This window comes from Tyto alba, unplaced genomic scaffold (assembly GCF_018691265.1).
Source record: "Tyto alba isolate M040663 unplaced genomic scaffold, T.alba_DEE_v4.0 Super-Scaffold_20000042, whole genome shotgun sequence".
NCBI classification, from domain to species: Eukaryota; Metazoa; Chordata; class Aves; order Strigiformes; family Tytonidae; genus Tyto; species Tyto alba.
In genome coordinates this window covers 1,292,126-1,317,934 of record NW_024881293.1, presented here as the reverse complement: position 1 = coordinate 1,317,934, position 25,809 = coordinate 1,292,126, and the positions used below count along the sequence as shown (strand labels likewise).

General features: G+C 45.3%; 1 protein-coding gene across 2 annotated transcripts; it reads right to left on the bottom strand.

The window, feature by feature from the left end:
- Nucleotides 1-1,519: 1,519 nt before the first annotated feature.
- Nucleotides 1,520-24,019, bottom strand: HP1BP3 (heterochromatin protein 1 binding protein 3). Of its 2 annotated transcripts, XM_042794477.1 has the most exons (13): nt 23,897-24,014; nt 15,291-15,490; nt 14,755-14,857; nt 13,164-13,314; nt 12,656-12,815; nt 11,448-11,591; nt 10,808-10,888; nt 9,026-9,180; nt 8,162-8,252; nt 7,328-7,487; nt 4,674-4,785; nt 3,545-3,682; nt 1,520-2,724 (listed from the first exon to the last, which is right to left on the bottom strand). In XM_042794477.1, the coding sequence occupies exons 2-13, from the start codon at nt 15,384-15,386 to the stop codon at nt 2,439-2,441; spliced, it is 1,677 nt and encodes a 558-aa protein (XP_042650411.1). In that variant the 5' UTR covers nt 15,387-15,490; nt 23,897-24,014; the 3' UTR covers nt 1,520-2,438. The 2 variants fall into 2 exon arrangements, with proteins under 2 accessions (XP_042650411.1, XP_042650410.1); XM_042794476.1 differs by lacking the exon at nt 15,291-15,490 and having other exon boundaries at nt 23,897-24,019.
- Nucleotides 24,020-25,809: the final 1,790 nt, after the last annotated feature.

Here is a 25,809-nt window from a genome sequence, read left to right as displayed (position 1 = left end):
GGGGGGTGACAGGGTCTAACCCCTCGGGGCCGCATCCAAAACTCCCCCCGGTGCTCCGGAGGGTGGGAGGAACAGGGTCCGAACGGCGGCGCTCAGACCTTGGGGCAGCGCCAGCGCCAGCTGCTGCGAGATGCCCCGGCAGAGCCTGCCGGAAGAGTCGATAGCGTAAAAACAGTGGGGAAAAAAAAAAAGAAAAAAACCCAACCCAACAGGACAGATGGGGCTGAAGAAATAACATAACGGAGCCCAGGCTGGCCAGGAAGCATAGACTGGAGAAGAGCGAGTGGCAGAGATGGCACGAGGATTTTTCCCATTAAATCCCAGTCGCTGCTCCTGGGAGGTGAGGATCCATCCTCTGGGTTCAATACAACCAGACCCTCAGCTGTTTGTTTTGGGTTTTTTTATTTTTTTTTTTGGCCAGGTGTGTAGAACACCTAAATTAGCAACTAAAACCACAACCAAAAAGTTTGGTGATGAGCGGGGGGTGGGGGAGCTAATGGCCGTTTTTAGCAGCAAAATTAAGCCGTGTGAAAAAGCAGTGTTCTCCAGATCAGCGTTTTAACAAACACTCACGGGGAGGGGGGGGGTTGTTGTTGGTGTGGGCACCGGTCCTGGGAGGCCGCAAGATGCCCTGCAGCTGGGCAAGGGCTCCTCGTCCCCACAGACATCCTACCACTGAGAGAAGCAGTCTCTCACATTTGGCTCACCTAGAGCCTGCCTGGGGGAAAACACCAACAAAAGCCACAGTTTTGGTACAAGCAGCCCTAGGAAAGAGCCGTTAACCAGTGTTTCTAATTGCTTTGCATCCCTGCAGATTACTCTTTGATCGGTGCTTTCACTCTCCCAGTTCCAGATCAGCTATGATTTTTGTTAACCTGCTGTTTGCACACTTGTTACAGGGCTGGGAACAATTCAGGGCATTTCTGTAAGCGTTTTTGAAACTCCCAGTTGTTAGACGTAGCACACTGGAATGGCAACCGAAAAGAATAAATTCAGGAAGGCTATTTTCTTCATTTTTGCATTTTATTTCTAGAGGTATTTCCACTCCTCTCAGCACGGTACGTGCAAAGCTCTTTCCAAAAGCCTGTCAAAGGAACAGACTGTCAGGTCACGTGCAAGTTGCCGGCGCTGCCCCAGCCAAGGGAGAGCCGGGGCCGCGCTGGAGCGGGTTTTGAACGCAGGCGCTGCTCTGGGGAGCAGGGCAAGAGGAGGGCAGGCTTCGGCTGGTCTTTTTTGTCCCCACTGGCCACTGACGGGGGGCAGAGGGAGAAGAGGTTCAACCAGAGCTTTCTTCTTGCTCGCCTTTGTCTTCAGAGAAAATGGGGAAGAAAAAGATCGTAAGTCGGTCCAGCTACAGAGCTTGGCAGGGGCTCAGGCTAAAACAACCGCAGTCTTTCATGCTGGCACTTTTAACAAAGATTTGCCTCTGCAGCAATCCACGGTGACTGTAATTCCCTCCTCTCTGCATTTCCAGGAGGAGAAAACTGGTGAGGAAGAGAAAGGACACACAAACTGGGCCTGGAATCTAGTTTCACTTTATTTTAGCAAACTGCGTGTTCTTCACTTATCAACATCTCTACATTAGCAATTGTATAGCTCTCCAACTTTTCTTTAAAAAAGGGTAAACAAGAGGTGACAAAACTCAGGCTCTTCATCTCTTAAAAACATTTCAAAGTTGGATTCAAGAAGACTTCTTACATATTTTGGTTTGAAGGTAACAGGTGTGGTGTGGAAACACTAATTCAAATCACCCGCCTAAGGGAGCACTACCCCTTGGGGAGCCCCTCTGGCGCCAGGCCAGCAGCAGGCGCCGCAGCCTCCCCTGCCTGAGGCCCTGACTCACCTCCAACAACCCGTGGGGGTCTGAGGGGGCCCGACCGTGCCGGCCCCTCAGCCCGGCGCTCTGAGGGCCGAGCAGAAGGAAGCTCCTCCGGGGCTCAGTGCCAGTGCTGTACGTACGCTGCTGCTTCACAGAAGCGTGAAGGACCTCGTCATGCAGGGGATCTAAGGGAGGACTCTGCTGCCGTTGGACCTTCCCATTAAAAATCTCATTCCCCCAATCATCCCGTTCCTGTTGTCTAAAGATACAAGGATCTTTTTCGAAGGATTTTTAAAAGCCGACCCTCCCCCCCCAAACCCAAGAGGAACACCATAAAATGTACAGATTATATACGTCCTAGGAAAGTCCTAAAATTATTGCGGAAACTAAAGATGACTTGTTCCAGGGGAGGGGCAGGCACGAGGCACAGCACTGAGATCTAACAATTGCTCGGGTTGGTTTGATTTAGTTTTCAGCTTTTTCCCCATCGTTCAAGAAAAAAAAAAAAAAAAAAAATTAAAGAAGTTGTTTAAGCATCAGAACTAAAATACAAATGCACGTTGACTTATAAAACAAGATTGTGGATTTGACCATGGGATTCCCTGACAGTGGAAAAATTTTACTTTTTTGCCCGGAGAGATTTCCTCATGGCGGATTTGCCCTTGGCAGAAGGTTTCACTTCCTTCCTCCCGCTGGGTGCTGGTTTCTTGGAGGAGCTGCCACCAGAGGGTTTCTTGATGGCTGGGGCTGCTGGTTTGGCTTTCTTAGCAGGGGTTTTAACCTTGGGAGGGGGCTTTGCTTTCCCCCGGCGGGCTGCAGGGGTTTTTCTTGGCTTGGGTTTGGACTCTCTTCGCTTCATCGGAGGGGCCCTGCTCCGTGATTTTGGAGGCGGTCTCTTCTGCATCCTGTCAGAGAGAGAGAGACAACACAAGATCTCAGTGCAGGCACAAATGCTACCCAGAGCAGAGCTGCTGTTGTCAATTGGCATAAACGAAGCAAGATCTTGGCATCCTTGTTCTTTACCACGGATGTTCCTTTATGCAGCAGTACATTTCATTAGCTAAATCTCAAAGAGCAAGAACTCCTGGTGGATCTCGCCAGGCTAAGCACTTCTCAATTCCCACAGTGCTCTGCCAGCGAGGTTTCAAACTCCTTCATTAGACATGTAACAATACAAATAATGACAAGGAATCAAAATCAATTGTCAGAACAATTCAGAGACCTAAGCACTATCTCCTCTCCAAATGGAATTTTATTACTTAATGAACAACACTTATTTTACATCCATATTCTAAGTAAGGCAGGTTTCACATCTGGCTACATAATTGCAATTAATACTGTAGGGAAAAGTTTTCCTACGGAAACACTTCCTAAATACAAAAAGTCCCATGTGAAACACCACACTTTTGTAAAGCACAAAAGGTGACTTCAGGAGACTGAAGGCAACACAAAGAATAAATACAGGCTGCTCTCTTCTCATCTGGAGCTAAAAAAAAAAAAAAAAAAAAAAAAAAAAGAGAGAAGCTTCAAATTATGGAATGGGGGAGATCCGGAGATCCGTATTGCTGGAGCAAGGCGTAACTAGAAACTTCTTCCAACACCTCTGAGCAAGAAGAGCCTTGGGGATAAATAACCACACCAAGAGGCAAACCTGTGTGCTCTACAGTTGTGACAGTCACTTTTATTTCATCCGATGGAGCCCACTTATCTCTACTGCTGCCATACCTCTTCTTTGGTGGTGGCTCTTCCTCCTCAGACTCTTCCTCTTCAGATTCTTCTTCCTCCTCAGATTCCTCCTCCTCTTCCTCATCAGATTCCTCAGAGTCCTCCTCCTGCTGCTTCTCTGGGTAGAGCACATCTGGGCTACAAGAGGGTTCTTGTCAGAGTGTGACTGACTTCTAAGGATATGACTCACAGGCTGGCGAGCCTTGGGTACCCCTGGCTCTCCCCTGGCACTGCTGCCCACCCTCCTGTCAGGTTACAGCTTTGAGCCTCATCCAGAAATACCCCCGAGACTTCTGTGTTTGCTGCTATTTGAAACCAACGTTACTTCGCCTCTGCAACGGCAGAAGTACAACAGCTTCTAAGTCACCAGGAATGCCCCAGCCCTAAGCTGCCCTTTCGCCGGTTCTCTTCCTCATTCTTCCTCCTGTGCAGACACAGGAAGGCAGACAACAAAGGGACACGATCAGACTTCGGTGACTCTGAACTCAGGCTGAAACCACTGAGGAACTTTGTATGTATGAAATAAAAGAAGATGGGGAGCAGGGACTTTAGTGACTACGCTGCCATTTGGCTCTTTGTGGGACACTAAGTCACCATCCCTGGGCTCCAGTGGCCCAGCACAATATGCACTCACAGCAGGAGAGGGAAGGCTGGTTTAGTCTCACAGTAGCTAATCTAGGTCATCTTCACTCCTCCCACCTCTCCTCCACATTGGCACTAAGAAAGGGAAACAGCTGGGTCCTGCTCGTTATCAGCATCCTTGCGTTAAGAACATCACCACACTACCTGCTCCCGTGAATTTGGTTTAGCATGGGAACACTTAAATAGTCCCCATCCTGCAAAAAAAAGCATCACAACAGAGTACCTGAGAATACCAAGCCAAATATTTTTATTGCCCTTAGAAGCTTCCCTTGCTAATGAAGTCAGCTTGTTGTCCACTCACAGTCAGACACCCAAGTAATGTCATTATCTAGAGTGAGTACAGGTGACAACATTGCAGCTCATCAGTTATTAAACCCTCCAGAAACTTCCCTGTAAATAGGAGGTTGGCCTACGAAAATCAGCACTGATACCTGGCTGACCTACGCGACACTTATCTTGAACATCGTTTTACAACCAAGCTCTTTACCTGGGATAATAAGGGAAGCAAAGCTGAAAGGTTCCACTGAAGCCCTTTCCAGAAATTTGCTCCATCCAGCCATTCTTCTCACATTTCTGCAGGGTTCTCTTCAGTAGATGCACTGTGGTAAAAAAAAAAAAAAATCAGAGAAAGGTTGCGTTACTATCTTTAGCCACTTGTCTAACCGTACTGCTCTCTGCAGTGCCCCCTGAAATCAGAGATGGAGAGTCAGGATAAAGTCTCCTTTGCCCAGGACACCTGCAGAGGAACGTCACAGCACTGGAGACTCAAGACTCATGAAGACATCACCTCATGCTTCTTTCTGCACTCAGCAAAGAGCAGCTGCTACATGTAGGACCCCAGCTAGACTACAGTGTTTAGAAGTTTTAGTACATCTTATTTAGAGGGAAAACCTCTCACAGTTAATTTTCAAGCAACATACAAGTGTGTGTTCCTGAACTCTTAGCAAGTGTGGCTTTAAATTCTCCAAAGAAGTTGAGAACAGTGCATGTTTTTGATGTCACGATCAAGGGATCCTCTTGATAAATGCATTCAACAGCACCGTGTAACTACTTCTGTCCAAATTCACCCCAAGTCTGCTTTCTTCAGACTGTCCTCCAAAGTGTTTCTTAAAACAAGTCTTTATCCTGATTTTGCCTTCCTCGTGTTCTAAATTTCATGTGGTGCATCCTTCCCCGTTCTTTCTGTTCTTTTTTTTTTTTAAAAAAGGGAAAATATTTGGTCTAGGAATATGACAAATGCACATTTTATTCCAGTTTTCTGTTCCATTGTGCACTGTGTAAGAACTGTAATCAAAACTGTGCAAGTACAGGGGATCTTTGTTTCTGGCAAAGGGCTGAAGTTGTTTAGTCAGTTTAAAGCCATTTTCAGCTTGAATTAGAGGGACCATTTACATATTTAGCTCCCTCCAAACCAAGGGAAAAGCAAGGCCTGCCCTCAAGTGCATTCCAATGAGGTTCACTTGAGAAATGGAAAAATACAAAGCAACATGCTGGCTGAACTGACATCTGAATCTGTTCTGTACGACGAATGCAAAGGTGTTCACTCCAACCACCTATTTAACACTCCTGAAACGGGATTTTATCAAGAACTGACATTTCACAGCAAGAGAATCCTTCGGAACAAAGTCATAGCTTCACCAGCTTACAGGCTACCTCTGCTCAAATGTTTTACTTTGAATGGCACTGGAGGAGCTCACACAGCTAATTGAGTTGATTGTATCCATTAAATTGCTATTGTTGCAACATTAGGATCATCCTAGCTCAAGAACTCCTTAAAACCCCACACTTCCAATGACACATAAAACATAAGGCCGTTTTTACTCTGGGTACCAAGGATCAGTAGCAGCACGTAAAGGATTTGACTCCAGACAAGTCCAGTTAGAAGTATGAGGTATAAAATGGGGAGGAGTGCAGAGCACTGGCTCTGCGGTATGTACCCGCCTGCTTTTACACCTCAGTGGATCTTCCTCTGGTTGCTATTAAAACAGACCAGAGATCGTCAAAATCCCTCTTATGTAATGGAAGGAGAAAGAAAACAACAGATTGCAAGCTGAAATTTCCTTCCTTATCCGACTTGCAAGACTGACAAGCACTGGAGGCTGGCTAAACACAGGCCTTGGAGGACCAGGGCAATTTCCAGTGCTCCTGAAAATAAATCGTGCAAGGGCTTAGTAAGCCTGGAAACTCTCTTCCCTGCCCCAAGATTAAGAAAACATACTTGACATCAGTCTCTAATTGGCAGAAGGCCCCAGGCAGCTTCTCGAGTCGTGAGGGAACCTGTGCTCCTCCACACGTCAGTAAGCCCTACGTCAAACAGCGTGCTGATGCCGTGCTTCGTCTCCGGGGGAAGAGTGCGGGATCAGCAATCTCCTCTCCGGCCCTGCGCCCTGAGAATGGCACCAGCACTGTGACACCACAGTAACAAACTGATCTACTTTTAGGTTTGCCTCTAGAAGAGACAACTGTGAGCTCATTCTGCTTCAAATGATCTCCAGCCTCGGTTAACTGCATCAGGGCTCAGACCAAATAATGCAGATAAGCCATTAGAAGATCTGCTTTAAAGACTCTGTTAGTATCGCTTCTGTTAGTGCAAAAGTCAAAACAGACACTAGTGACATTCCTGGGAACAAAGACATGCCAAATTCCTTCCCAAATACAACAGGATTAGCTGCTCTCCTCACTCGCTTGACCTTTTAAAAATCAGAGTCAAAGAAGGACCTCAAACAAATCACTAAGAGGGGTGCTTGAGAATTTTTGTAAGAGTTAGACTATGAAGCTTCTCCAAATAAAAAGCAACTAGAAACTGCATTTATGCCAAGCTGTAGCCTTTGAAAATAGAGACAGATGAAATCAACTTGCTGATTTAAGAACAATAAACTACTTGAATGCTACTCCCCCTTCCTGGGAATGTGCTATGGACAAGAGAAACATGCATTATGTCTCAGAAACTAGCCTTTGTCAGGCCTGAAAGGATCTAATGGGAATTAAAAACACTGAGCATCTCTGCAGCACAAAGAGCCGAGCAGCTGTCTGTTCCCCGGCAAGCTCAACGGAATAGCTTAAAGGTGCTGCACAGACGCATCTGCAGCTGCAGGACTCTCAGCACGCAGAAGAGAAGCCTTATGCAGGTCGGTACCTTACCCTGGAAGTTGGAGTTGGTCCCTGGGTAGTTTTCCAGGATATACTTCTTCAGCGCTGTGGTGGAGCAGGTCTTCGGTTCGTTCATGGCCGCAATAGCAGACAGGATGGCGTCTTCCATCAGAGTCCCACCCAGCAGGGGCTTCTCCCCTGATTTCTTCAGCTATTTTCCAAGGAGGAAGAGAAAAGCATCAAGACAAAACTCTCCCAAACCAGGTCAGGACAAGCTCCTCTGCACCAGGTGGGTCGGCGCTCCTGCATTAGCACAGATATGTTTTATATTAAACACTGCACAGGGAACGCTGCTCTCCCAGCCTTAATTGGGAGGACAGGCCTATTCAGTCAACTGGCCTGCAGTGCTTTTTAGCAGTAACACATTGTCCTAGTCCCCAGATACACTGCAAGGATGTGGCAATCTAAAGGCCTATCACTCAGGGAAGGAAACAAACCAGATCTTCCTCCATCCCACAGACCAAATGTACCCAGGAGACTTCTACGGCTTAGACATGAGAAAAAGACGTTGCAGACATCTGGGGTACCTACTGCACTTACAATTAGTGATGGAAAGGAAAGCTTACCCCGCCATCTCCCCTACTGTGCTAGTGAGTCAGAGCTGAAGCAGCGTGTGGAGCACGCTAAGCAAGGAAGGCAGGGGGGTCTGCTCCAGAAATGTAGACCAAGAGTCCTACTGCTTCATAGTGTGACAACTCCTGAGTATGACAGGCTGCTAAAGAAAGGTGTACCCAATGAAACTGGGAGGGGGAGAGGGCACGTTAACTTAGATCCAAGGGTTGTGGTCAGTACAGTCAACAAAACAAGGTGAACTCTGGCTCTGACCTGGAATGTCCCCGACGCTCCCTTCCCTGTGATCTGCTCTAACTGGCCCTTCTCTACAGCTCTCTGCAGGGCATTCTTCAACAGCTGGGGTCTGAAATACAGGAGGATAAAGCTTTACTGACACGCACTGACAGCTTAAAAAACAAACAGAGAAACAACGCTTCATACAGAGTGTGAGAAGAGCAGTACTTACAAGTGGCATCTGCCTACATACAGGCTTTTTAAATGGAGATCTGTCAGCAAGTGCTGATTAGATGAGAATAACAACGTACGTTAGCGGAAATTCAACTGCAACGCTTTCTTGGTGTCACCGTGTATCCAGAAACAGACAAGTTTCACTTGGAAGGATTTACTCATTTTGAAAAGCACATTTGGACTCGGTGGACAATGAGTCAGTCGGCTCGCAGACAACCCAGGGACTGAGTACAAGCCCCTTTAAGACATGATGCACAGGGTCTTCCTAGATTTGCTTCCTCCCTGAGCCTCGACCCACCCCGCATGGGCAAACTTAAAGATTACTATAAGCGTGTGGCAGCTAAAGCATCCAAAACCAAGTGGGACAAGATCCCAAGGAGAGACCTTTGCATCTGTGCAGCTAACGGGATCTGGTTTTGGTTAAGGGTGGAGGTGTGTAGAGCAATGCTGATGTCGGCGTCAGGAACAAAGATTGGGTGTGGAGGGATGCAGAAAAAGGCACAGCTTTTCCTCCAGCTTCCCTGCAGGCTCTGCAACGCAGAGCACCACCTGCCTGCTGCCTGCTGAAATGCTGAACAGAATCACCGTGCGGTGAGGCAAAGCCAGAGGAAGGCTGTGCTTCACTGCTCCTCTGCAACCCTGCTTTCAAAAGCGTACTCCTGCACCTACCTTATATCTACTTTGAGTTTGGGGTAATACTGAGACACATATTTCTTGATCAGGCTGTAAGAAGCTTCCTTTGGCTCACAAAGGCGGGTGAAAGCCAGCGGCAGGACATCCTCCAGCTTGACTTGTTGCTCTGCAGTCGAAGCGGAAGTGCTTTTCTGAAATACACATACTTTTACGCATCAGTGGGGCCTAAAACTTTGGGTTTTCTGAACTAGCAATGTACAGGTGGGGAGAAGTGCTCCTGACTCTGGCCACAGATCTGGAAAATCAAGTTCTGTAAGGCAGCTCTTTAAATTAACAATTTAAAAAGATTAGCAACTTAAGTAAGAGTGAGCAAATTTGGCTGAAATTGTCTTAGGAAATTTTTACAAATATAAATTGCCGAGCATTTAACAACATCTGTATTTTTAATTATTTCCTTCCTCTTTCTATAGACATTTTCCTCTGCTACCCTTGAATGGGACAGGTGAAAATGATACACGCTGACATGAAACTTAAAAACCACAGGCAAGACCTGCTTACACAGGTCAAATCTTCCCAAAAATGAAAAGCTAAACAGGAGTGCATTTTTCTTCAGACGACAGAATGAAATCTTGATTGAAGCCAATGCTCCCTCCTGAATTCTCCTCCATCCCTTTGTTACTATGAGGAGGAGATGATCAGGAAAAAAATGGTTTGTTCTTTATACAGAAAAGACAGTTGGGGAAATGTGCTGAAGTTTATAATGATTTTGATGCTGAACAGCATCTTTACAAACAGTAAAACGGGTGAGAGTGCTGCTCACCCAGACAGCTGCTCGATTGCTAGCTGAATTCACTGAAAACAAAAGCAAGCTATTTGTTTTTCTGCAACACAGGGAAAGTAACTAGGAACAAAGACACTGATATGCTGCAGACAAGGAAAGTGATGTGTTAGCAGTTATCAGGTGCCTTGCTCAAACTTCTCGTAAAGCCAGTGAGCTCTATTTAAAAAGAATTTACACTACAATTAGATTCCTTCAGTGCCCTAGTATCGAGTGTGTCACTGTTCCCCTCAGTTTTAGGACTTTTGGTCTCCCCAGCAGCCAAGAGATAAGCACCAAAGCATTACAATAATACCTAGGTTCATCCGTCTAAGTCCAGAGGAGACTGGCAATTCCAGCTAAGCATTTCATAACTGCAGTGTTAGAAATGTGTTTCCTACACCTAGCGCAGCAGGGAGTGGAGAACAGCAGTGCTGGAACCACGACTAATTGTGAGGACTAGGCTCAAAAAACCCCACGTCACATTTTACTACCTCAGAACAATATACACCCAATATTAGCATCTTTCTTCCAGAAGCCTTAGGACATTTTCCTCTTCCTCTCTCTGCCCTTACAGCTGATGGAAAAATGTCCATCTGATAGTCCTGAAGACTGAAGTCTTCCATATTTCCATGCAACAGATAGAAGAGAAACAGCAATAGCATAAAGCTCTCTTACAATACCTGAGAGGCATCTCTCTCTACCAGGTAAAGACAGAAGAGGAGCTTGATGGTTATTCAGTTTTCTGCCTCTGAACCAAAGCCTAGGGGTTTAATGTAATCATTTTAAAACTAAGATTTTTATTATTCTACTTGGTTTCAATTTCTCATACTAGCTGATTCCGATTTTAGTGGAACAGGTGTTTTAATTACTGTATTTGGGGAGGAAAAATACAGCAAGGAGGACAATACTGTTTGGGCTGGGGTTAGACTGCATTTTGTATGATACACATGTTTCAGTGCAAGATTTCTCAGAGTATTGTTTAAAATGATCCCTCTTACCTTTCTGTCTCTGGCTTTTGGAACAGTTTTTCCTGCATTAGACACCACCACAAAGCTCCCAGAAGCTCCCTTTCCCTTCACCTAGTCCAAAAGAAAGCCCATTTCAGTCTTTAACAAAGTAACTCAGAATAATAACAACCTGAAAGAGACTAATTGACATCGACACACAGATTTTGAATGCACTGCCACGCTGGTGATGGGCTGTTATGGCAGAAGCCTGATTTGAACTCACTGACATGTCACTAAGATCTGAAACCACAGCCAGACATTAATAACTTATTCTGCTCTCCTGACCAGGAGACCCTAACAGATATCACAGGCACAAATTACAGTGGCAAAAGCAGCATGCTGCTGCAGGAGTGACATTGTTGGACTCAGCCTGAAGACACATGCTGCTGCAATGCTGTGTGACACGACACCAAGAAACGGTCATAAATTGCACAAAAGACAACCGTGCAAAGTATCTGATTGACAGAACAATGCTGAAATTCTGTCTGTGCCTAACAAAGGGGAGAAAGAGGTTGATTAGCCTCCATGAGGGAGAACATGACCACCCCAGAGAGTTGCTAACAGAGTTTAAGAAACTCCTATATAATTGAGTAATACCACCTCCAGCACTGCTCTACAAAGCAGCTCTTACCTGTCTAATGATTCCTCTCTCCAGCTCCCTTTTCAATGCTTGCTTTAGGAGATAGCCTCTCCTCTCAAGCTCCAGGGAAGGGTATTTGTGGATGATGTATTTACGTATTGCAACAACTGATGCACCACTCTTTTGAAAGCACGCCTGGAACGGAAGCAAAAAGTTAGTAGAAACCACTTGCACTGCAGTTATCTTGCTGTGGGACTGAAAGAACCGAGCCTGAACTCATGCATATAAGCCAGCACATCAGCACAGGATGCCAGGGCTGGCCCTTTCCCCACAATGACTCGAGTATAACATATAACTAACAAAATACTTATCTTTCCTCTTCAGAGTGGCTGAAGGGCAGACAACGCAAAAGCAGTACAGCAAGAGCGTATCAACTACTCCCATATTCTGAAGCACTTACAAGTAACAGCATAAACACGACATGCTACTACAAAATACAGTCATCTTTTGGTAAACTGAAGCTGCACAACTGGTAAGTCATTTTACTAATGTCAAATAGGAGTAATTATTAAGTCAGAACAAGTTGACAATTTTTTTTTTTTTTTTCTTAAGAAGTTCAAGGATTGACATTAGTAAACTAGTAAAAAACTTAAGCTGAAGTTCCTATTTTGAAGATATAGCAGCTGGAAAGGCCATCCTGCAACTAAGGCTGGTGGAGTCCAGGCCTCCTGTGAAGGAAACATGTGTGAACCAAGTCTCAAGGGCAGAGCATCAGCACAACCACAACAGCACAGGTCTCCTCTTCCACTAGGAGAGATACAGTAAACGAAGACCAACATCACTTTGGAATGCTAGTTTACAATGTTTCCATCTGTCCTGAAATAGAATAAGTTAACACTGAAAAAAGCACACATCAAATAGCTGGATAAATCAAGTTAAATATGGCCAGAAGGCACACCAAATTAAGTGATGACAACAATCAACAAGGTTATGACATCTTAGCTGGTTCTAATAACTTTATTCGGGAGGGAAATTCTAAACAAAGAAATAAGCTACTGGGCCCCTCATCATCCTCATGGACTCACATTTCAGTTCCATGGGCTTCCAGGCAGAAGCATACGCATCTGACACAGTAAGTTTTCTGCTAACAGTCAGCGCTATCATCTGTACCATCAGTAAGCTGAAATTGTGGATTTTAGGTGCACAAATTATTCTGCTTTGTGACAGATGAACAAAAAAAACATGTGTCTCCTCCTTACCCTGATAGCCTCAGTTAAAATAGCATCCATTTTGGGACGCGAGGTGGCAGCCATCTGAGTTTGCTTCTGTGCTCTAGCTAGCTGGCTAGCAGAAAGAGTAGCCCATGCAGGAATGGTCTTTTTCACCTTCTTCTCCTTCTCCTTAGACTGATCCTTCTCGCTTAGGAAAAATACAAAGCAATAGTAAGACAAGAGACACTGTAAAACAAGTCAACAAGCAGAACAAGAACAACAAAAAGCCCAGAGCATCTGGCACTGAAAATAATTTGAAGAATATTTTGATGCTGCTATTAGAAAAAAAGAGACCCTTTCTTGATATTCAGTCTCACACATGTTCTAGAACAGCAGCTACGCTTGATTGGTACCTTCTCCCTGAGAAATACAAGCACCTTTTCAAGGGACCCATCCTATTCTCCCCCATCTCTTCCACCATCTTTTCTATCTCTAGAACCTGACTTTCTTCCGAATCCTACCCAAATCCTTGAAATCAGCACTAAGCAAGCCTTACTCCTTTTTGGTTTCTTCTGAGGACTTTGTTTCCCCCTTCACTTCATTCTCAGGTTCCTTTGGCTGTTCTGCTTCACTGGATGCAGCAGGCAGGGTTTCATTCTCTTGTTCTTCTCCAACAGAGGCAGATTCCTCAGAGGTGACTTCTGCATCTAAAAGATGTGAAAACACATCAAGTTACTGCCTAAAACTAGCTCTATTCTTCAGGAAAGCTGAGGGAAAAAAGAAAAAAAAAGAATGCACCCCAAAATTATTTCCCATCAGACAATTTCTTTGAACATACGCTTTGAATGTAGCTTAAGAAGGGAACAAAGCTACTGCAAAAAGTTTCAATAAGGTGCAATCAGCCATCAAATGCCAAAATAACTTCAAACAACATCATGTAGCATTTTCACAATTAACTAATCCCCCCAGTCATCTCCTTTTAACTCCAGAAGTTACTGTTGCACTCATCATTTGGCAGAGAGGACTGGGTGGGGAAGGGAGGAGGAAATCAGTACCCTGAAACACTAACATTTCCCCCTAGATTGACATCTGTGTGGTTTTAACTCCAAAAGGTGCAAAACCATACATCTCTACAAGAAATGTGGACAGAAACATACAAGCTGCTTGCTTTATGACCAATTGTCTTCAAACACCACTGTTTCTGCACCACACACAGCGGCACTTGAAGGATTTTAACCATTCAATCACATTTTTCCAGACTTGGCAAAGCTTTAGGTTGCACATGCATTTGCAGAAGCACTTGCCCATCAGCAGGATCAAATGCAGTCAGAAATCAACTTACCAAGCAAATTAATTCCAGTATAATTAGCTGAGAATAGCTTAGAGACTGGGCTGCCTGCTAGATGAGATGCATATAAATTGTCATTACCCACTTTTTGGATAAAGAGCTGTCTACCAGGACCGCTCCATGCAGCAGACATGTTCTCAAGCTCTGAGAAGGAGCTTAAGCACTCCTGCTGCGTTCCTGTGCATAGTTTTCCCATGGAGGCATTGTGCATTTAAAATACATGGTGTATTAATAGTTAGTTTTGTATGTAATTTATTTATTTGTGACACCAAAGAGGACAAAGTCAGTGAAACTAACTGAATGTAATACTGAAATGACACATTCTGAGAAACCGAGGTGAAGCTGCAAAGAGCAGACACATTAGTACTGGACCAGATTTTATGACACACTGTGGTAAAATCCTTTTGTTCAGGAAAAGAAAGAAAAAAAAAAAAATACTTAGCTTTTCCATTCATTAACTCCACTTTTTGATCTTAAGCCATCTTCCTGACACTACTGAAACTTCACAATTTCTACCTTTACTCTAAAGAATGTGCAAGCTTAAAAGGGACTATATTTAACTCTATTTTCATGTCTGGTGTCAGGACTTTGCCATGGGGTATGAAGGACAAAACAAATGAACACAGACTGAAAAGAGTGGCTGTAAAATATAACTTCCCAATAATCCATGAAAAACCTATGAAAAGGAGCTAAGCATTAGTAATATTTTAAACTTGGCAGTAGGGTTTTTCAGGAGTTTCCAAACACAAGCTTATGTTTGGATATACATTAACAATCCACTATAGCATTATTACCATACCTGCTTTGACCTCTTCACCTTCAGCAGGTTTGCTTTTGGGAGCAGTTTCCCGGGAAGAAGAATTCACTGAGCGACGGATTGGCATCGTGTCTTCTTCAACTTTCTATAGAAAGCATATGAAAATCAGTACATATACTGGAAAGAATCAGAAAATTTTTGAAATGGGGTTAAAGTAAATCAAAGCAGCATATGTAGAAATATTCTGGTTACGTTTGGATTCTTCAGAATTTTTGAAAGACAGTAACACTCAAATCAGCTTCTTTGAAGCATACGAAGAGAAAATAGTTTCACATTTTACAGTTATAAAAGAAATAATTTACTTTCAATTCCAAATTAAATGAGAGGAGCATTTGAGGATTTTGACAAATACAACATCTCAGGGAAAGCAGGGAACGGGAAGGCAGGCGCCTACAGTGTTTATTAGACTCCCAATCGAGTTTCCTACAAGTAGGGGAGAAAGTACTGAGTAACCTTCAGTAGGACTGGAAGTTGAGGACTGATCCAAGGGCAAGCTTGGAGAATGGGCCAGCCCCTACCTCACTTAACTTGTCCGTGTGGATCAGCTGAGCTCCCGTTAAGAGTGGAAGCGCCTTATGATGCACGGGTTCAGCTTCAGACAGATCAGTCGCCATTTAAATTAATTTCTAGCCCCAAGTGCAGGTAACACTGTGGAGCCCCAGGTTTTAACCCCAAGGACTTTTTCCTAATGGTTTTCACAATGCAGTGAGGAGTCAACCTAAAGTACAGAAAAGATGTGGTGTGAAAATTAACAAAATAAAAACATCTATGTCCACGTATCTAACAAACTAATGATTAAAAAGAAAAGAAGGATAAATGACTTACAGCTTATGGCTAACATAACTGACAACCAACACTTGCATTCAACAAAGATGCTAAAACACATATGCACACTTGAGTGCTATGGATGTAGCAGAAATGGCAAAGGTGTAAGCCAGACCTGCAGCCTGCTCCATTAAAACATATCTGAAAGAATAAAAAGGCTCTTTAGAACAACAGAAAGCCTTAACAAAAAGTAGGTTGTGCCTAAAGTAAGGTGTTGAAGTAACTAGTCAGTCACTGACTTTGGGTAAAAGCAGGAGCTGACACATTGATCCAGCTTCTATCAGCCTAAAGAATTAAGCCATTAAATCTGTTAAGCAGCAAATACATACACTGAGGACCCAAACCATGCCCCTCCCAAACTAAACCCCATGCAACTTAAGAGAAATGGAGTCCTTCAAGAAGAAAATAACCATCAAAACAGCAATCTCCATACCTTCTACAGAAAAATCTAAGCTGTACAAAACTCTCCTCTGAACACATGTACCGTCATGGGTACAGCTTAGTTTAACCATCATCAAGTCTCACCCCTTATTACCTTTACACTTCTACAGCCTTTCTTACCTGTTGTCCATCTGCCTACACCACCCTCTCCTAAGGAGAGGTGCTCCACTATTTCCATTGAAAAACAGAGGGTTTACTTGCTTATTCACTTCCTCTTCACAGCATCCCCTTCAAAAACCTTAAAAGCAAAGCCTCACTCTAGCAAACCAGGGCTGGACCCGATCTCCCCGATTACATCCAAAGATCAAGCTCCAGATTGCCTTCTTCCCTTTCGTACAGAGAAATAGCCAAACACTCCTGATTTCTACTTATTTTGCATGTTTCCTTTTGCTCAGATGAGAAGGTGGACACTTACCATAAATTTTCACTTTTAATAGGCAGTCTTCCTCTTGAACCAACACCTAACATCACTCTTGGCACTATATTCACCACAGTTTCAGCACTTTGCACTGCGTTCTCCATTGCAGGGGTGGATGCTCTGTACCACATCAATGCCACCTCAATTATTCCGTATTCTTGCCCAAACATACCGTCCTCTTATTACTCAGCAGTGGGGACTCCTAATTGATCGGAGGGATTCTCTCTACCTCAGTTATTTTCCCAAAGTCTAGCTCATCTGCACGGAGCACTTTTGTTAAACCTCCAAGCTGTGTAAGTAGTTTCCATTCAGAAACCAGCGGCAGTGAAAGAAAAGCTGAGGGGAACGTGTGTTAAGCTATGATGGTTCACAAGGACTAGTGATGCAAGAGGCTACACCATCGTATCAACAAGATCTCCTCCTCAGATCATAAAGCAGTAAATTAATAAACTAATTCCACTGCTGCTGCAGGTAGGTGCAGTGTCATGTCAGGTACACGCACCTACATCCCAACTGACCAAGAGACTTTCATTTCAGGAGAACCAGACACATCACTAGGCAGCATTTCTGCAGGAGATGCTCTAAAAAAACATGCATCTAGCTGGCCATCTTCAAAAAGCAGTGCTTCTGACAGCTAAAGGCAGTCAATCTGCTTCTGCACCATCTATGACTTCTCCTTTGACACTCAACAGTCATCCTGAAAAATGACAGTGAACTAGTCCTGCCTCAGCACCAGGAAATGCAAACAAGCGTGGCAGGGCCGGATGTTTTCTTCTGAGACAAAACAGAAAAATCAAAACATGCTACATGCCAAAACCAAAACAAACCAAATGAATGAAGCTTTCTTAGGAAATTTCAGGATGGGAAAAAAAATACTAATGGTCAATTAGAACATATGAACTACAGCCCAACACTTATTTTCTTGCTTAGTTTATGGGATCTTCCTCCCTCAAGTGTGGAAAGTGGGAGGAAAAATTAAAAAAATTCCACCAAGCTTTGGCTCAGTATCAGTATTTTTTTTTCTAGCAAGCATAGCCTGAAGCCTTCTAAAAAAATGCCAGCATTTTGGAGTCCTGAACCAACCAATTACAGATCCATCCTCAGGGAAATCAGTTGGGGGCTACAAAAGACGCTTTCCCTGGGATTACTAACACACACATACGAGCCTGCACTGTGGGTGACCTGGTCCTGGGTTTTATTTATTTTTAAACTGTGTGACCTGCATGTTACATGCATGAAAATATAGTACTCCCAATGGACTTAAAATTCCCCAAGTTCTAAAAAACGCCTTTGTTTAGATCACAGTATAAACTACTCAAGTCTTCTTGCTCTCAAGTGTGAACCTTAACACAGCACAATTGATAACTTCAGTGCCTATACAATACATGCAAATAAGCCATCACCCTGCAGAAATTCAGAGTGGCCCAAACAGGAGCTTGTTGATTCCCTCCATGTTTTCATGCGTGGGTCATCCCCTCTCAAAAGGCCAAGGGAATCCAAGGGGCAGGATGACAATCTCCTATTGACTTCAAAGCATCGATATTCAAGGGCAAAGTCATGAGCACCACCTTGTGAAAGCATCAAAGCTCAAGGACTGCTCTTGCTTAGCCTATTTCTTTCCTCAGAGGGATCAAAGGTAGTTTCAGGGACTGGGTGTGAAATGTCAACTACAAACAAGACTGAATTTAGGTTCTCAAAAGGATAAAGCAAAAGACTAGAAGGTTTTGTAACAGTAATGCAGAATAACTCTCATTCCCCCTTCCAAATAAAATGGTAGATTTAATGGAAAAATCAAGTCACCTAAACCAACTGTTACCTGGACACTTTATTTCGTGTATGGGATTCCAAGACATCTTTAAATGTGTACCACAGCCACGATTGCAAGCATCACTCTTAATGATAAACAGTTGGAAAGTAGTAACTGTATTTTGCATTTACACAAACATCAAACAAACAAATATTGTGCTTAGAAAATGGGAAGAGGCTATGAATTGAGGATGCAGGTTTTCAAGTTGCTTGTTGGGTAACTCTTAGGTACACTTAAATCTGATCGATTGTCAGAAAAAAAATTTACATCATCAACGAAACAAACATCAGGATACCAACCTTTTCAAAATGTTGCTTGAAAGTACAGATAGTAACTCCTCACACTAATTTTCCTATGGGTCACTTGAACTACAGGTTCAAAGGTTCCCCAGCTATCATGAATTAGTTATTTCAAAGCTGGTAATTCAGCAAGGAATTAAAGGTATGCACAAAACCCCCAAATTTCTGGATTTCTAGATGAGCAGAAATGGTTGATAGTGTCCAGTTTCCTGGCTCAGGGAGTGGCCACTAATGGAAGATCCAGTCAAAGGTACAGGTAGCTTTCCATGAACTATTATGAAAATCTACAGCAACTTCCTTCTAAGCTATCAGCACAGTGTTAGGGGGGAAAAACCCAACCAACTAACAAAAAAAGAGAGGGAGGCTTCAGGTGAGACACACATTTTGGATAATATTTCAGAAGAGTGAAGCCCCTCCAGCAATGTAACAGACACAAGAATGTTAAAAAAAAAAAAAAATTAATTTGAAGCATATTTTGGCTGACTCCTTGAACTTCTGCTGGCCATAAGATTTTTCCAGCTTATCTCAGACTTCAATCTCATTCAAGGGAAAATATTTCAGGATGAAATCAGGTCTTGAACATGGCAAGCCAACTGTCACACTGGCGGAAATACCAAGTCACAAGGACTTGTGGTAGTGTACACAAGCTGAGCAGACTGAAAACAAATATGCAATGGAAAAATGAGAAAGCATATCCAATCCTGTGCCCTTACGGGTGTCCACTTACTGTTACACGACACGTACACTGGTGATTGATGTGCTCTTAGACATGACTTGGTATACAGTACACAACACTGGTCTAGAAATCAGGTCAAAAGGGGCTAGAAAAAAGTCTTTTTATGTTCTTGCAGATTTGAAGCCAAGGTGTCAAGGGATAGAAAACCACCAACCTTAGAATCCACACAAGCAAGAATGACTGTTTGTTATCAGAAAAGCTTAAAAAGCAAAGTAACTGAATTTCAAGAACAGACTAATGATTATCATGCAATTGTCTACTAGTTTCTAAAACTGAATTGAGCAGAAGAAAATGTAAATATTTTGAAAGCTGCAGAAAAAAGCACAGGAAAAGTTAGTATTTTCACAAAGCAAAAATGGAAATCCAAACCAAACATGCCAAAATATTACCTTCTACATTGCAAGTTGGTCAACTTTTTCAAGACTTCTGGACTTCTGAAATCCTTAAAGCTCTTCCCTAAAAATCCAGCTCAAATAGAAGATACCTTACCAAAACCCTCAGTATCTATATTGTCACAGAATGTGTCATCCAGCAACACCTTTGATACAGATTTGTTTTACAAAAGGTATCTGTTAAAAGTTCTCAGCTGATCGCGACAAAGGTGTTCTAGCATTTACCGACCTCCCTTTTGTTTTTGCAGTTCACTGAGCTGCCTGTTGTCTTGATTGAGTCAGACCAGTAGTATTTAGTCATTTAAAACAGCCTAAAAATGTGCAGAGGAATAGAACACTTTACTGAATACAGAATATGAGTTAGTCCCCATTTCTAATCCCTATTTGGCAACCTGCTTGGAAATCCACTCCCGTTTCACATCTGGCTGAGCATGACTTCAGAAATGGCATTCCCACCACTTTTGCTGCCATTCAACAAGTTTTGTGATAACTTTGTCCTGATCCTTACGGCCACCATGCTGCATCGATTTCCTGGGAGGTGTCCTAGTTAAGCCCACTTTTCAATTGCGTGCCTCCTGATTAAGCTACAAGGGCTGTATTTGCAACTCTCTCGTGGCTGAGTCTCCCAGAGATCTGTTACAGGCTATCTGAGCCCCACGCAGCTACAAGCATTATAAACCATCTTGTTTCAATTAAAGAAGAATAGTGGTCCAATACAAAGATCCAATAACACCACTTGCCAGGCAAGAAATTCTTTGGCCTGACTAGCGTTACAGTTTCTATTTCTATCCGCTCCTTCCCAATACAGCATTAAGGAGGGGAACAACAAATCCCAAGTACACTGGGGTTCAGGGGAGCACAGTGAAAATCTTTTACGATTCTAGTTTCCAAACACGTGAATTCCTACACACGGAGACTCAAAGGAGATTTTCTAAGTCTAAAGATGCACCTCCATTTCAAGGCAGCATTGCATTTGGACCTGTGACTCCAAACACTGCAAATGCAACCTGACTTACACCTTGCCTATTCTGTTGACTTTTCCAGAGCAAAGCAAAAGTTAAATACTGCCCTTCTGCACACACAGATGCTGCTTTCCCTGAAAAAAAAAAAAAAAACAAACCAACAAAACAAAACAAACAAAAAACCAAGGAAAAAAAAAGGCACATTACTACAGTGAAATTGATGCTCTGCCTCCCCACCTGGGACTGAGCTCAGCGCCTCAACTCCACTAGGAGATAAAACCAGAATTCAAAGTCAGCTCGATCTCAACAGATGTTTATTAAAATACAAGTAACAGCCCATGCCTCACCTCCACTATTCTTCACCACCAAGAATGCCAGTTCAATATAAAAACCACTATAGGTTTCAGATTCTTTCTCGACCAATCTTTGACCTATACAGAAGACAGTAACAGCAGATCATTTACACGGCCTGGATTATCTTCTTTTCCTATACCCAGGAGGTTTTTTTCATGTCCCCAGACAGGCAAAGCCAGGTAGTGAGCAACTTAAATTAATGCCACCATCATACCTAGAAACTCACAAAAACTTCAGCCAAGGGATCAATACAAAGCAAAATTTTTGCTTGCAGAGCTGCCTAAAAATAATCCCTCTCTGCACCGATGCTCAGGTTTGAAACAGTGACAACTTCTGTGGGACAAGAGTTTTTGAACAATTTTTGGCTAGTATGATCCTTGATCCATATTCTCCACATGCTGCCACTGACAGAAGCAGCTAAGGAACAAAATAGCCCAGATTGGAGCGCACAGGGTTCATCTTTAAGTTTAGAACAAGTTTAGGTCACAAACTTCAAACTACTCCAACATGAAAATCCACTGCTGAAAGTTTCATACCTTTGGATGAAATATCTTAATTCCAGGATCCAACATTATGAATTTTGACAAACCACTGACACTGGAATGAAAATTTAGGCTGCTAACATTACGTACCAGGGTATGAAACTTCTATAGGCCATATCCTCCTTCCTTAGATGGATTAAATTTAAAAACACTATATAAACCCTCCCTCCCAACTATTACTTATTTACCCATCACTTATTATTCTATAGTACAAAACTATACATTATAAAAGCTGTGACTTCCTTGCAGCCTATATAAAAATCTACTCACACCTCACATCAGAGTCCATTAATGCAAAATTTTTTTTATTCCCTCTCATGGAAGTTAAAATCCTCAGAGCACCCTGGGTCACTTGTAACAAAACACTGACAAGAGATTCACACATCAGTTTCTGTTGAAAGGGAAAACACAAAAGGTATTCTGAAAACAAAAATAATTTAAGCAGCTCATACCTGAGGAAAGTACATGATGTGTTCAAGAGCTAATTAATTAGGAGGCACATGCAGGTAAAGGGGAAAAAGGCTGCAAAATCCAGTAGATGTTTTCAAGGCACGTACAAGTTCTTCCCCACAACAGAAATCATGTATACTTTTTTCCCCTTACGCATTCCTCACTTCCAAGGACTTCCCATTCTACCCACCAATCTCTAAGTCCCTCCTGAGGAAGGCAAGTCCTCTCCTGCCCAGTCCATCAAAACACTTCCATTCTTCAACTGAACTCATCCGCGATACCTTTGTCTTCTCTCACTGCGCCCGTGCACAGCCCTCACATGGAGAAGCTTCACAGCATGACATTGTTTCTAAACATGAGTACTTCTGACCCTTTCCCACCTCAGTAAGATAGCTGCTTGCCAAAGACTGTTGGCCAACTATTTCCTGAAGATGCTAAAAATACTATTTATGGTAAAAATAAACAAAACATAACAAAAAAAAGTCACATGATGAAATCAGAGCGAGACTACTACTCAAAAGGCCTGATAAGAACTGAGAAGTGTCAGTGGCCAAGACTCCTGAAAAGATCAACCTGTGCAATACCACAGATATGATCAAACTTTCAGTCTCTGCTGCACTTTAAAAAGGAGCGAACACACCCACAGCCCCACATTGTCTAACTTTTCTTCTCCTGCAGCACAGGCTGAGCGGTGCCCTATGATTTGCAAACACTGGTGACTGAAAACAGCTAGAATACAGTCGGGAAGGATTTGTGCTGAACCGCGTCTCTGGTTTGGAGCTGTCCTCAGGCACCGTAAGCTGGCGGAGCCCCTCTGGCCTGGCAAGAGCTACACCACTGTACATCCGCTGAGACTTTGGTACACTGCTCCTTTTCTCTGTAAACCCTTGCAAGGTTTTAATGGAAAAAGCCCTGTCTAGAGTGGCAATAAGGATAATGAACCCGGAATGAAAGCCCCTCTGGAACAGTCCCATTCCAGAGTGGAATTTAATAGCCTTCTCTCTGGAGAAGCCTGTGCAATACGGGGAGGAGAATAATTAACATTCCTTCACCAGGCTGTGACCACCACAGGGTCTTGGGGAGGAGTTCAGAAGTGCCTAGTAGTCTCACATGTAGGCCTGTATCCATCTCTAGCAGCCCCGAGAGGGATTAATAGCTTGGTTTTGGAAGTGGAGCCACACTGAAGTCTCAGACAGAGGTTTTAACTCGAGTGGCGGCACTTCTCCAGCCTCTGATGAAGTGAGTTCGTGGAGGAAAAATAAACCACAACCAAGCAACCAAAACGCGGGAAGGCTACCGCGGGAGCGAAGGCACTTCTTGAGTTTATAAACAGCGATTATTTATTGTGTCGCACCCGTATCAGCCCCTTCCGCCGCTGACCTTCCTCCCGCGACCCACGGCACGCCCGCCGGTGTTTAACCGGGTGTCAGCGGGACGGCAGAGGCGGTTCGGCCGCCCGCACCCTCCTTTGTGAGGGAGGACGAGGGGCCGGGGGCCCGCGGCGCGCCAGGCCCGGCCGCGGCGCCCGCAGCTCCGCGGCCCGTCGGCACCCGAGAGCCCGGGCCGCCTCCTCGGGCCTGGACGGGGGCGAGCCCGGGGCCTCCCCGGGTATGAGGAGGGAGGGGGGGGGGGGGACGGACGCGCCGGACGCGCGGCCTGTCGCGACTCGGCACGACAGCTCCCACCCCCGCTCCCTCACCGCGGCCTGTCCGGGAAGGGGTGGGGGGGGGGGGTGGGGGGGGGGGGGAAGGGGGGGGCGCGGCGCTGCGGGGAGTTTCCCGGGCCCCTCCGGCCGCCCCCGCGCACCAACCCCCGGCCTACCGGGCCCGGTCGCCCCCCCCTGCGCTTCCCCCACCCCGCTGCGGCGCCGGGGGGGCGGGCAGGCGGGGGGGACTCACCAGCAGGCCTGGCGGACACAAAGCGGCCCCTCTAATGGCGGCGGCGGCGGCGGCGGGGGAACCGGCGGGGGGGTGGGGGGAGGGGGGCGCGGGGCAAAGGGGCGGGGGCGGGGCCGCGGCGGGGGGGTGTGGCCGCGGCGCGCGGCCGGGGGGGCGGGCCGCGGTGGAGCCGCCCGGCCAATGGGAGGCCGCGGGCATTTTTCGAACGCCGGCCCCTCCCCCCCTCCCCCCCTCCCCCCCCCGCCTCCACGTCGCGCGGGAGGGGGGGGTGGGGAACGGGGGCGGGGAGCGCGCGCGTGCGCGGCGCGGGCCCGGCGGCCCCCGCGCCGCAAGCAGAGGGGCGGGGCCGGGAGCGCGCGCCCCGCCTCCGCGAGGCGTTTCCCGCCTCCGCCCCCTGAGGGCGCCGCTGAGGGGGCGCGAGCCGCCGCCCTGGGACCGTCCCGTCCCCTCAGCCACTGCCCTCGGCTTCCTCGCCCCTGTCACAACCGGGCGTTCTGGTGTCGCATCTCTTCTCCGGAATTCTGCGCTTCCTCCAGTGCCTGCCTTCGCTTTGCCTCGGCCTCACTCTTCCCCCCCCGCTTCCCCTCCCTGCCGTTCTCATTAGCTGTGTAATCTACTGCCTGTCTTAGTTACCCTCCTTCCATCGCTGAGACCTGTCTGCAAGCTGGAAATTTTCTGTCCAAACACGCTGACAAGTTCTTACTTGCAGGAAGGATTCCTCTCCTGGTCTTCCTTCACTTTACTGTGTTTCAGGCAGCGGCTCTATCTGTGCCTCCGCGGCCCGAGGGGAGGATTATCATTGCAAGGCAGAGCAGAGGCGTGACCCACACTGGTATTCTCACCGTCGTGCTTATTTCAGGTCTGTGTAGAGAGTATGCTGAGAGATAATAAACAAGCTCTTTCTGCATACCCTTTGCTATGCTCTTGTTCTGAGTTTGTTTTATTTTTTTTGGCTAGGCCTGAGGGTGGGGTTTTCTTCCTTCCCCCAAAACCCTCTAGTTTCTCCTCACTTGAGTTTAAGGTATATCTCCTCAATTCCCTTCGCTATCCTTATTTTATTTTCTGCCCTAAGTATGCTTTCTACAAGCTGTCTCCAAATACACCACAGAACTTTTCATCTGTTATCTCCTGCACAAACAGGTTGTTTTCTGCACATAATCCTTACTCATGTGCTGCCAGCCTCTCCCTCCACCTGTGTTTTTATGATATGAGGGCTATACGGGCACTAACACATTTATTTGAGCACTTTTATCTCTCCTGTGAACGGGAAGCCCCTCTGTGAGCACTTTTAATAAGCCCTTGCATCACTCAAAGCACTGCAGTGACGTCTTGTTTCTGCAATAGTGCCTTGACTGTTTCTTATTTAAGCTTTTTCCAACTTTTTTTCCCCCTCAGGTGGCTGCTGCAAGTGTATTTCTCCTGAGAATGTCACTTTCCAAAGCCAAGGTGTTATGACAAAGGCCTGGCCTTGCTCAGCGTCTTCTTCTTCACTCCATATTCTCTCCGTGATGCTTTGCATTCGTACAGTCCTTTGTCTCCTGTGCTCAATATCCCTGGAAGAGCCTTATCCAGATGGCTCCACTTTGCTAAACATTCCTGTCTTGCTTTTGAGTGCAGAACAACGACTGTGCAGCTGCAGAAAAATGTGGGTTTTGGCCTTTCCCCCCTTGCGGTGCCTCTCTGGCGGGAGGGGAGGGATTGGAAGGTGGAGGAGAGAGAAGGGAGAGGGAATGTGCTCCTTTCCTGCCGGTGTTTAAGACACCAAGAAGGAAAAGATGAAATCACCCCAGCTGCCCTCCCCTTGCTCACTGCAAGCCATTGTGCAAAACCCCAGCACCTGCGCTGCCTGAGCTGCAGAGCTACACTGAGATGCAAGCAGAGGAGGAAAAAAAGCTTTTGTTGTCTCTTTCCAC

Coding starts and splice junctions, on each gene's coding strand:
- HP1BP3 (XM_042794477.1), bottom strand. CDS start 15,386: ATGGCGACTGATCTGTCTGAAGCTGAACCCGTGCATCATAAGGCGCTT. Junction 14,858..15,290: donor ACACGGACAAGTTAAGTGAG/GTAGGGGCTGGC, acceptor TGCTTTCTATAG/AAAGTTGAAGAAGACACGAT. Junction 13,315..14,754: donor AGGTGAAGAGGTCAAAGCAG/GTATGGTAATAA, acceptor CACATCTTTTAG/ATGCAGAAGTCACCTCTGAG.